This window comes from Argentina silus (genome assembly GCF_951799395.1).
Source record: "Argentina silus genome assembly, chromosome: 15".
Classification (NCBI taxonomy): Eukaryota; Metazoa; Chordata; class Actinopteri; order Argentiniformes; family Argentinidae; genus Argentina; species Argentina silus.
Window position 1 is genome coordinate 13,572,703 of NC_139669.1, and position 12,460 is coordinate 13,585,162.

General features: G+C 44.1%; 2 protein-coding genes across 3 annotated transcripts in view; both read left to right on the forward strand.

Moving 5' to 3' along the window:
• Positions 1 to 5,468, forward strand: part of LOC310816226 (sorbin and SH3 domain-containing protein 2-like) — a 48,493-nt gene extending 43,025 nt beyond the window's left edge. For both annotated transcript variants that reach the window (XM_083686293.1, XM_083686294.1), the window contains 3 exons: positions 2,126 to 2,169; positions 2,428 to 2,534; positions 2,835 to 5,468. In XM_083686293.1, coding sequence (XP_083542419.1) covers positions 2,126 to 2,169; positions 2,428 to 2,534; positions 2,835 to 2,896 — 213 coding nt within the window. In that variant the 3' untranslated portion in view covers positions 2,897 to 5,468. The remainder of the gene's footprint in view (positions 1 to 2,125; positions 2,170 to 2,427; positions 2,535 to 2,834) is intronic.
• A 2,207-nt stretch (positions 5,469 to 7,675) lies between these two features.
• Positions 7,676 to 12,460, forward strand: part of LOC310815743 (PDZ and LIM domain protein 3-like) — a 9,483-nt gene continuing 4,698 nt past the window's right edge. Inside the window, exons 1-2 of the mRNA XM_083685639.1 lie at positions 7,676 to 7,920; positions 8,327 to 8,454. Coding sequence (XP_083541765.1) covers positions 7,828 to 7,920; positions 8,327 to 8,454 — 221 coding nt within the window. The 5' untranslated portion in view covers positions 7,676 to 7,827. The remainder of the gene's footprint in view (positions 7,921 to 8,326; positions 8,455 to 12,460) is intronic.

Here is a 12,460-nt window from a genome sequence, read left to right on the forward strand (position 1 = left end):
CATAGAGGAGGAGGCCACTGAGGCTGGCAAGAAGGCCACCCCCTCTAATACCTTTACTCCTGTCTGTAGGGATGGGTCAGAACACCAGGTAGAACCCGGTGTGCTGTACTGGTTGTCCTAACGTTGCCGTGCAAACATGCTTGCTTCAACTAACCCTAGAAGAAGTTATTTTGAATACTGTATGAACAAACTTTGTGCGAGGATCTGCTCCAGGAGCTATACTTGCTTTGTTACTACAAACAAATTGTTATGACTGGCTATCCAGATCATTATGTCTGGTGAGCACCTTTTCTCAAGAGAGCTATTTAGATGATAGACTCAAAATACTTCAAGCAGGTGTGCTTTGTGCTGCATCTTGTCATTTGTTACTGGATCTTTGCAGATTTGACTCTAAAAGAAGTGACAGAAGGTGTGTGTACGTACATGGCCTATAACATACCTCTCGGTCTCTCTGTCAGCAGGACGATCTTACCCAGGGTGCTTCTGTCCACCTTCCCTCCCCACCCTCACAGCAGTCCATCACCTCTACCCTCCCCACCTCACCCAGACCCTCGCCTCCCTCCCCCTGCTCCACCCCTCCACTGCCGGAGGTCACACACTCCCCCCCTCCCTACACCAAACACCCCCCCCGTCTGGAGTCTACCTGTAGGTCCCCCAAGTTCAAGGTAAAGAGAAGGTGCCTGTGTGAGATTTTGCAGTGAGATCTAACCACTTCCCCTGCTCTTATCCTCCTGTCTCTAACAATAACAGCCTATAACATTCCCTTTTACTTACTTCCCCTTTTACCCAAATTGTATCCAATATATTTGGACAGACCTAATATAATTCTGTGTTAAAGGCAACGCACTCCTTCACACTGCCCCCTTTGGTTTTTAGAAATTACCAACTGATATTGCTTCATCAAGGTTTATTTTAGTCTCAACTTTGATTCTCTGGAGTGTGTGTGTGTGTGTGTGTGTGTGTGTGTGCGTCTGTGTGTCTGTGTCTCTCACTGTGTCTCCTGGTTCTGGTTCTTTCAGCCTGTGGTAAGGCGTGAGGTAGTTGTGGGTAAGCCTCCCCGTAGCCCTGTGATGTCTAGGCGGTCCTGCGGCTCGCCCAATAGAGGCCAGAGCTATTCGCCGTCTCATAGGGTAGGGCCCCAATGCACCTTGAATGACATCAACAACTCGGAAACTGAGTCCTCTTTAAAGTTCATGTATCCCTTTTGACAGTACTGTACATAAAAGGTACCATCTAGCCCAAAGATACACCCGGCCTCTTCATCTGTTTGTGCTTTGGCCACCTCCTATGACTGTCGTTGTTAAGCCATGCATCATGTTGACATGACAACGTCAGGAGATTTGGCTAAAGCATAATACAGATCTCGGTAGACATACCAGACCCACTATCAAAACACTACTGCATTAGAGCTAAGAATGATGATCATGTCAACACCAGAGGGATACCTACAACTTTAATGGCTGGCCATCCAGCGTGTGTTGCAGCTTAGCGTTGTGCAGGGGACAATAATTCCCATTGTGTGTGTTGTTTAGACTAAAGGACAGCCATATTGGACTGGTACCTTGTTTCCCTGTGGCGAAGTGTTTTGTTTTTTTTGGAGTGTGTGTCAGTGACCAGCTTTTGTGTGTGGTTTCTTGGCTGCATGATCCCCTGACCAACTGATGGTTTAATTCAGGCGAGTGACCTCCCCTTGTAATGTGGGAGGAGAGCGGTAGGCGTATGTAGACTTGCTTGCTGGACTGGCTTTTGTGATGTGGGACAGGTGCCTGTATTGAACGTGTCTGAATTGATTTGGCTTTTGTATCTTGTTTCCGTCTCCTGCCATGAGGGATGTACAATACTGTTTCCTGTTTGGCCAGTGTAACCATGGTTAAATGTCCCAGGGCAATAGAAGCAGGATTAGCCCCCTCAACTCCCTCCAACCTCTCAGTCAGCATCATGGATTTCCCGTCTTTGTTGCTCATTAGGCAAAGATGGCGTAGTGTTGGATTTGGCACGTCGATACTGTAGTGGAGGCTGGTGCTGAAAACAGACAAGGAGAGGACAGATACATGTGTGTCCACTGTTTAACATTTCTGGGGGGTTTTCTCTCTCTCTCTCTCTCTCTCTCTCTCTGTCTTCACAGCGGCCAGCGTTTAATCAAGATGGCCAGCAGTGTGGTGGAGAGCCGTGAGTATCTCAATCTCATTTACATACTGTACATGACTATCTTTTCCACCAATTTGGAAGTACTTTAATTGACTTTCTTTACTTCACTCTACTTTTCTTTACTATGCATTTCAACCAACATTTCTGTTAATGGGCCAGATTGAGCCAAAAGGCTCAACGACTGAATGTACTGGAATGTGTAATAAGGAGCAAACATTGGTAAGTCTGATGTGACGATGTGTTTGGTCCTCACTGATGACAGTTGCCATGTGTCTGTAGGTTTCAGGTCCTGTACAACTACGCGCCACGGAACGAGGATGAGTTGGAGCTCAAGGAAGGAGATGTTGTTGACGTGATGGAGAAGTGTGATGATGGCTGGTTTGTAGGTATGTTTGTCAATGTATTCATCCACTGTCTGAATATCAAAAAGATACAAATAGAATACGTAGTTAATAGCTCATTCTTATGCAGGGACGCTATGTCCCACTTCAGCCTATGTTTTCCCCAAACAAATAAGAGAATTTATAGAAATAGAATGTTTTACTCAACTGCTGCCAGCAGATGGCGTCCCTGTACTTCTAGTCAGTCGGTATAATAATGCATCCGTCCTTGTCCTATGTCAAGTGTCAAGAGGCACATATCATCAGTCATTGTCATAACATTGTTGTATTGTGCTTGTTTTCAAGGCACTTCCAGAAGAAGTAAATTCTTCGGAACCTTTCCTGGAAATTACGTGAAGCGGCCATAACCTTTTTCACATGGAATGGTGTCATGTGTCCAGCATAACTGCAATGATGGTAGACTACAGTGGGTGAATATCGAACTCATCCAAACTGCACATTTTACACAGAAGATGACCTTCAGCTATGACTAGCCATTTTCATAAAAAGACAATTCCAGAAGTGTACTCACTGAAGTACTTTGTGTTTCCAGTCATCCAAGGAGAAGTGACATTACATCATGTAGTAATATGATGAACAGGAGAGGATAATGGACTCAGTGGCCTTGAAGGGGTATCTTTGCACCAAGTATGTTTTATGTTTGTTTTAGGGGATTGTTACCATACTATTCTAACTGTGATGCCTCAACAGACACAGTGGATGCAACGAGTGAGGTGAAGAGCTGATTTGGTCACAATGATGTTTTTTGATTAGCGTGTAATGATAGCAATTTAAGGGCTGCCTTGTAGACTATTGGATTTCACAATAATGAAGTAACCAAGTGCCCTATTTTACCTTCTATTTATTTATACATAAATATATATTTTTTCTTGTTCTGGAAGTACTTTATGATTGATTACGCTAATCTACACAAGGAGTGTTGTTAACTTGTGGAGAGGAGTTGTCTTGCTTCATACAGTCACAGCTGAGCTCACATGGCATGAGGTTGGATTGAGTGGAGAACAGTGATCGTGTTGCTGTTAGGTTTGCAATATGGTTCCTTTGAAATGAAACAGAGGTGATTAGATTAGTAACCTTCTCTGAGACCTGAAGACATATTAGCTCCGTGAGCTAATGACTAAGCTTACGTTTTGAGTGCTAACACAGTCTTGTGGTGCAGAGATGACCCAGGTTCAAACCCAGTCATCACATTAACACAGCCCGGCAAACGCATGGCTTCGTACAGCAAGTTGCAGCTCTGGCACTGTGCACTGAATATTGTATTCAGGCAGTTTGGTCTGGAGCAAATGTCCTTTGATGTGTATGGTTTTGTTTTTCTCTCCAGACATTCCTGTAAGTATTAAAAGGAAAGAAGACTTTTGTGTAATTGGACAAGAGATTTAAAACATGTAATGTCTTCTTTTTACAGATAGGGTAGAGCGGTTAAAGATTAAGGTGTCAGAATGCCAGAGTAGCAGTTTCTCTGGTGCTGAAATGAATACCCTCCTCATTAGGGCACAGTGTGAAAACTGTTATTTATTTATAAGGGCTTGTCAGTTAGGAATGTTCTATATTTTCTCTTTTAAGAATATAGCACCAGACAAGCCAAATGTAATTTTAAAAAGTGAATAATAATTGAGGAGAAAAATGTCCTTTAAGATTGTTATTTAATATATGGTCATTTTACATTATCACTCTTATTTCAGTCTGTCAAATTAGATTTCTTTGAAATAATTGTAATAACTTAGCCACAACTCACCTGACACAAATCCTGTTTAAAAATGTTAAGCATTATTAATATAATTTACATTAATTTCTGGATGCATTCAGCTCACTCCAAATCAGCTTTTGATTTATGCAAAAACAGACTACTATTCTCCCATACTGTAAACATGCCTTTCTGGTTGATGGCAAAAGCAACAGATGTACAGCTTGGTAAACCTGAAGCATCTGGAGTGATGATGTCATGTCCTGTAGTGATGTCATTGTGCAACTTTCTGTGTTCACTACTGCCTAAACTCATCATACATGTATGGTCTGCTGGATTTTGTATGTCTTGTCTGGTACAGTATACTGGATCATGTGATTCAAAGAAATCTACTCCCTCATCAAGTAATTCAGTACATTAAACTACATTTCTTAAATCATAAAGAAATCACAGATATGCCCAGAGAGTGGGGTCTACTACTGTATGCAAACTAGCATTTGTTTATCCTATAAAATGAATCTACAGCAATACCAGTGAAAAAGAGAGATGGTATAAAATGTAATTGTATATAACTGGATGTTTGAAGGTTGTATGAAAGAGTACACACATAAGTGTACTGTTGCTACTGTTACTTATAGAACTTACATCTATGAGATCCTGTAAGGAATTTGAACAATGGTGGCCCTGTCCAGAAACAACCCCCAGACACTTGTGTAGATCTGATCTGAGAAGATGGTAGCACAGTAGCTCACAGTAGCTTCTGATTGGCCGTGTGGAGTCTGTGACACAGTGCTAACCTATCCAATCCTTGCAGATCTAGAGAGTATAGGGCAGAGGGGCTTGGGATTGTGTCAGGACTGGGTCATGGTCTCAGTTGACTGTAACAATAACTTAGAGGTCTTCTCACGACCTGCTGAGGATGAGATGTAGTGATGCCGTCTCCCTCAGTCCAGAGTGTTCTATGAGGAAGAGTGACGCCAATGAAGGGGTCCACTTTCTACTGGCCAACGGCAAATAGTTCCTTTTACTTTACCAACGGAGCATGTTGCCAGGCAACTGGTTGTTAGTCCAATAAAAAATCTATATTGGGTAAATCAGGAAGTTTACCCAGGAAGCTATATGGAACTATTTGAAGCTCATTGGCGCCACTCTTCTAATATACCACTCTGGTTCAGTCAACGTTTCGTTTTTCATGTCTGTTCTTTCTGTGATATTGTGTATCTAATAAATTCTGCCTGACATGCAATTTTCAAAATGAATCCTTTCCCTCTTTTTCTGTGAACATACTGTATTGTTCTATGATATTCCTTCAGCTGTTTGTTTTTTTACGATTTTACCATGGTTTTACCATTCACTACTAATATTGTAGGCAAGTGTGTGTTTATTAGTATTATATTTATTATCATAAAGTTTATATTTGCCTAATCTGGAAACAGTTGTTATCTTAACATAATGTATTATGAAAAAGGTCCACCACAGTCCAGATAATTTCTCCCAGTATTTGTTGAAACAGTGTGGTTATTTCTGCCCCTATGCTCTCAAACCATTGGCTGTTTGAATGTGAAACTAGGCTCCATCCTGTGCTGTAGAGGCTTCTGGTCCGAGCCGACTGCCCACTCTAAAAACAGCCACATCGTGTCCTCACGTTGCCCCTGGTGCCCCCATGGCAACCATGTAAACAAAACCTCCCGGTCCGGGGCTGGTGGTGTATTTTCTCTCTGAATGAAGTAATCACAAGTATCACTCAGGACTGGTTTAAAACAAAGCCAGGGGTGAAACGCTCAAAGCCTTTTTAAATTGTGGTCTCTTTTTAAAGGATGATTTGTACTAAATGGACCAGACCAATCCTCCCACCCAGCTGGTGTTTCCTCTTTCACACACAGATCTGCTGCACCATTTTGCCAGTGATTTTCCTGGCATCATGGTCTGTGATACTGGCCTGGCTGTATCCTATCTTTTTGGACCCCCCCCCCCGGTCAAAGATAGCATGATTCAACTCAGAAACACTTTGCTAATGACTGACGGTATGTGATGTGTGATTGTCTGAGAGGATAGACTAGGGCAAAGTAGGGAGAGAGGGAGTAAAACTGAGAGACACACAGATTAAGCAGCTTGACAGATTTAGCAGCTTGGCAGACTAAGGTTTTTTCAGCTGGGAAAGAGATCCACAGGTTGGTTCCAAATCATTACGTAAGTAAAAGTTCTGCTGAATCTCACCGCCTCAACCAATACATCAACTCCCCACCAAATAAGGGGACAAGTTGTCAAAGCCTGCAGACCAACTAACGTGGGTGATTTCAAAGGAATTGCTGCAGTATAGTAGAACTCTAATGAGACAAGTGTTGGCTGCAGTGGTTCAACCATTATCATACTAAACAAAGAAGCCAGCAAAAGGGGACCTTCTACTCTTGAACAGTACAGAACATGGTTTTACAGAGAGAACAAGATGTTTATTGTTTCATTTCTAAGGTTGCAAAGAAAAGTAGCCTTGGTAAAACAATTGGATAACCCAGACTCCTCACCCTCCTTCTCAGGTAAATCATCCAAAGGTGAACTGTTGTCTTACACACTCTGTTGGGAAAGTACAGCCAAACACTGGTGAAATAATGAGAGACATCTGAGTTTAGGATACACCCTCATTCTCTGCTTCAGTGTTTACGTTCCTCACATTGTAGAGGCTAAATAGCCACACGCACACACACACACACACACACACACTCACTCACAGCCCCACGCCCCCCTACCCCTGTAGCGCGTGTCATGGCAGGCTCTCATGGAGGACTTGTGGCACTTCTGTTATCAGTGTATTCACTCTGGAGCGTGATCTGTCTCTCTCTCAGTCCCTGTCTGTCTCTATCAGTCTGTGTCTATTCTGTCCCTCTGTCTGTGTCTGTCTCCGCGATCTGTCCCTCTGCCCCTGTCTGTATCTCTATCAGTCCCTGTCTGTGTCTCATGATCCGTTCCTCTGTCTGTCCGTGTCTCTATTCTGTCCGTCTGTCTGTCTGTGTCTTTTTGATCTGTCCCTATCAATGTCTCCATTTGACCACTGCTTTAATCTGCTGACTGACAGGAATGGTGCAACACACAGGTGTTGAGCCCGACTAAGCAAGAGGAGACCGAAAGGTCTAGAGAGAGAGAGAGAGTGGGGCAAGTTAAACCAGCGAGGGAAAGAGAGAGAGAGAGTGAATGGGGAGGGGGGGGTGGTGGGTGTGGGGAGTGTTGGATGAAAGAGAGAAGGGAAAATAGAGAAAAAGAGAGAGGGTAAGTTCTAGCACTCTGCCTCAGGTCCTCAGTCTGTCGGATGACCTCACTCCGAGGGCGGGGCATCCTCCTCCCAACATGCCCAGCTGCCCGTTAAAAACTCTACTGGCCAGACATGCAGCCAATCAGCACTGGGAGAGGCAGAGCAGCGTGTGTGTGTGTGTGTTTGTGTGTTTGAGAGTGTGTAAAGGGGCAGGAATACAGTAGATCGGGGCAGCTGCTACAACTGCTGCTGCTTACCTAGCTCCAGGCTCCAGGCTCCAGGCTCCAGGCTCCAGGCTCCAGGCTCCAGGCTCTACCCCAAGGAACAGGAAGACAGACAGGGATACGATGCCCCAGAATGTGGTCCTGGAAGGGCCAGCCCCGTGGGGCTTCAGGCTCACTGGAGGGAAGGACTTCAACCAGCCACTGACCATCACCAGGGTGAGGAGGGGGATGTACAAGGGGGAAGAGGGGGGTATATAGGTATATAGTCTGTTTTAACTCTAGAGATGGCTACAGACCTTGTATCAAATCACTTCATAATGCTATTATGTGTCAGCCAAGCTAGACTTTCTCAGGGTTCCTGTACTGTTTATGAGTCCTTGGAAGGACAGTGGAGTGAAGGAACAGCTGAGAATGAACACAATTTCAAAGACGGCTAAGAATCTTATCAAATCCCTCTGTGGGGTTCCTCATTCCTCAAGCTTCTGGAAGCCATTGTTAGTTAGATGTTAATTTGCTCATTAATTTGTCAATTCAGTGTTAATCCCCATGGCTCTATGTAGAGATATAGAGCTTTACTACGTCTATGTCTATGTCTATGCCTACTCCCATGTGGCCCGTGCAGAGTCTGGGCGTGTGGCATTGGCCTGGGTGTCTGGTGAGGCAGCATTTGTGGGAGATCACCATCCACACCTGTCGCAGACACAGATGTCTTTACCCCTGGCCCCCCGGCCTCCTGCCCCCCCCGAGCTTGTAAGGAGCTGTTGAAATGGGTGGAGGGGGATAACAAGTCTTAGCAGACTTGTATTAGTCTACAGTAGGACTGAGACTGGGCTGCTACTTTTAGGGTGTACCTCAATTATTGTTCTTCCAGTTATTTCAGTGTGCAGATGAAGGGAAGGAGACAATAAGAGGAAGCCAATTTAGACTACTGTTCAACTGAACAAAAGGTTTTTACCTAGAACCCCAAAAGGTTCATCAGCTGTCCCTGTGGGGAACCCTACATGGAACCCAAGAGGGTTCTTCCACAGGGATAGTCAAAGAACCCTTTTGGAACCCTTTTTTTTCAAGAATGTATTGATATTCAGCCCCAGTGGCTGCCTAGCACTGGGGATGGAGGGTGGCAGGCCAGGCAAACAAATGACTCACGCTGGCCTTGTCACTTAGAGTGCTCTCTTATCCAAACTTAGAATACTGAGAATACTTCCCTCAAAACACTCTTGCTTACTGTCTACGATCCTGTCCCAACAACACACAATGCCACCATTGAGCTTTCCTTCTCTTGTTCTCTCTTATTTATCAAAGCCTTCTCAGGAGTGGTGCCATATAATGTAACCCAGCTCTCACAGTAATTTGGTCAAATGAGAGCTGGTTCTTTGGCTTTCTCCCCTTCAAATGAGAGCTGGTTCTTTGGCATTCCTCCCTCTGCATTCATCCCCATTACTCAGCTTTACCCAGACTTTGTTTTGGAAGCTTGGTGTGGCCATTAACTGGCTATCATGATTAGCTGGCCATCTTCAAGAAGAGCTGTGGGAGTGAGACAGATGAGTGGTCCCTGGTGAGGGATTGGAACTGACATTTGACGTCCAAATTGTATTATTGTTACAATTATTATTAAACCCTTATTTAGGCAGGGGGTCCAACCATAATTGGGGGGTCCTTAACCATAATGCCTCAGGCTTTGCTAACCGACACAATTTTTCCGACAAACTGCACAGTATGTGATTGGAACTAGAGCAATAAGCATGCAGAAAGCATAGCCTTGGCATACTCTGGAAGTAGATACTCTGTACAGCTGAGGGAGAGTGTGTATTGTGCTAATCAACCTGTATATTAGTACACTCTGTTAACTTTGTAATTCCTAGCAAGTAGGAAAATAGCAACTAGGCAATATTGTCTAGCCAACCAACCTAAAAGTACATACTGTGTTTGTCATATTCCTCATCTTAAAGTAGTTGCTTAGCAATGCAAGACCATGGAGATACTGTATGAGACAACTTCTGTTGTGGAGGAAGTTTAACCTCTGAATTCCCTACAGTAGCTAACTAGTAGTAGTATCTCCTCAACCCCCATCTATTGTGGGGGAAGTTTAACCTCTGAAGTCCCTAGCTAGATGGTACAGTAGTATCTCCATAGGGGTATATGGCATGTCCTCACTTGTTTGCTCCTTCTCTCAGTGAGGTCCCTTTGGCTCCAGATGTCATCATGGTGATCTCTCACACCATTGTCATTCATCACCTCTCCCTGCAGCATGTCTTAACAGAAAACAGGTGTTCCCACATCATAGAAAACATCAGACATTGTACAGGTATATTTGTGTGTGTGTGTGTGTGTGTGTGTGTGTGTGTGTGTGTACTGTATGAGCATGCATGTGCATCTCTGTGTATTGTCAGCCCCTCCCAGCTCTGATTTCCCTGTCCTACCATGACTGTGGTTGGTTCCTCTTGTTATGGAAAATACATTCATAGAACTATTTTCAGGTTCACTTTCATATGACTGATACAACTTGTGTAACTACTGTGATGACATTTTCTCTTGCCACTCCTCTAAAGTTCTATAGCCATTGTTCTGAGAAGCACTGTATGATTTACTATATGAACAGCGGTGATCTCTGAGGGAGTGGTAGGAGAGAGCAATAGTGGGGGGACAGGCGCATCCTGTCGATAGGTGTGAAATGTTGAACGGCGATTAATCAATAAGAAAGTCTCCCCATTGTTCATTCTCTCCCGCCCTTTCTCACGTAAGCACAGGCCCATCAGCCGATAGCCTTGGCGGCGCCTGTATTATGTTTAAACTGTATAAAAGACGAACCTGATCATTGTCTCTTTAGACTTGTGCTGAACGGACCCCCGGTTCTACGCTGGGCTGCTGTTACGCTCTTGTCTCTTGTTTGCAAGCAATAAATACCGGACTCAGATATTGTGGCTACTCAGGACTTGTTTCTTGATTCTTACCTCCGAAGAGCTAAAGTACAGAGTGGTAAATCCTAGACTTCCACCACACTCTCAGCTCAGAGCCTTGTTGACACTTCTCACACAGCCTGGCTTTATTCTGTCATTCAACAAAGCACATTAACACATCACCATGTGTCACCTTGGTGCCATGGGAACCATCTGATCTGCATTGTGCCAGTCTTAAACTAAATGGGGGGCTGGTCTGTTCCCTCAGCGATTGTTTCCAATTGATTCTCTCTGATGTTAGCTGTCTCTTGGAGACGAGAGAGGATAGGAGACCAGGAGTGCAGTCATCTGATGTGATTCTCAATTAGTCTCAAAAAGGCAGGGAAGATGAACCAAAAATGTCACATATTTTGGAAGAGCACTGTTTGACATGCTTTAATGAGGATGACGATGTTTGAAACATTGTGCAGTTTCATATTCTGGGTGTCAACTATAGCTTGGCGGAACAGATACAGTAGCAGTTCATGTATTCGCTGATTTAGAGGAGTCTGGATATGACAGTGGATTTAGAGGGGCATGGATAGAGGGGCCTGGATAGGACAGTGGATTTAGAGGGGCCTGGATATGACAGTGTTGATAACACTTTCTATGATGCTCACACACATTATTATAGCTAATTATAAACATGTATGGTGCCTTATAATGTCCTTATAATATGTCATTATATGTTGTCTGTCTTAGGGGCCTTTTTTACAAATGACAGAAAATAGACAGATGATAGCTCAGGATCATAATGAGGTGATATGAGACATTATAATGTCATACATGCTTATAACAAGTCTTATAATGTGCTATGAACACATTATAACTGGATGCTCAAATTGTTACCAAAGTAATCTCAAAGTGAGTCTTAGAAGGCAAAAGGTTGAGAAGGACACAGAGTATCAAACCAAAAATGGTCATTTAGATTTGTAGAACAGTATAAAGTGGTTAGTATAAAATGTGTAAATTAGATATAAAACAAGCGTAATGTGAACCCGGGACATAAAGGGGGCAGCTGCTGTGGAGCTGTTTTCTCCTAAGAAGATGCATGATATAGTGTAGTAACGTAACACTGTCCCAAATTAATCACCCGGACACAAATAGCCAGCTAGATGACCTAAGCCTGCATTTATCTGCCTTTTCAACAGAAAAAGAGGGGGGAGGAAAAGAGTGGGAGAAGGGGGGATGAGAAGGAGGTATAGTTAGCCAGCTATCCGATGCAAGGTGAGGTGATAAGATAAGAATCTTTAGGGCAGAGAAAGGTGAATACCTCAAGAATGACATCACACCCAGGGAGAAGAGGAACCAGGAATGATGTCAGGCCCCATTAGAGAGAGAGAGAGGGGGGGGAGGTAACGAGAGAGAGAGAGAGAGAGAGAGAGAGAAGAAGGAAGAAAAGAGTGGGGAGGTTAACGGGAGAGAGATGGGAGAGAAGGTAGGTAGAGAGAGGGGAGGGTTAAGCGATACGGAGAGTGGGAAGAGATAGAAGGGAGGGAGAGTAAAGAGAGAGGGATGCAATCAGTCTCCTGAGAGAAAGCAGGGCAAGAGGGGGGTGATAAAGAGAGAGAGAGAGAGAGCTAGGGGGTTGTCTAGGCATGGAGACAGTGGATTCCACAGTACTTAGATCAGCAGGCTGTCAATAGTCAAGCCCTCTAGCCCTGGCCTGCTACGCTGTAGTCTGACACCACACAGTGATGGACACATCCACACAGCTATTAATAGAACATGTACTTGTAACATACTGAATGGATCACTCACTCCAACCCCCAATATTTCCTTCCCCCTCTCTCTCTCTCTTTCCTCTCTCACTCTCTCTC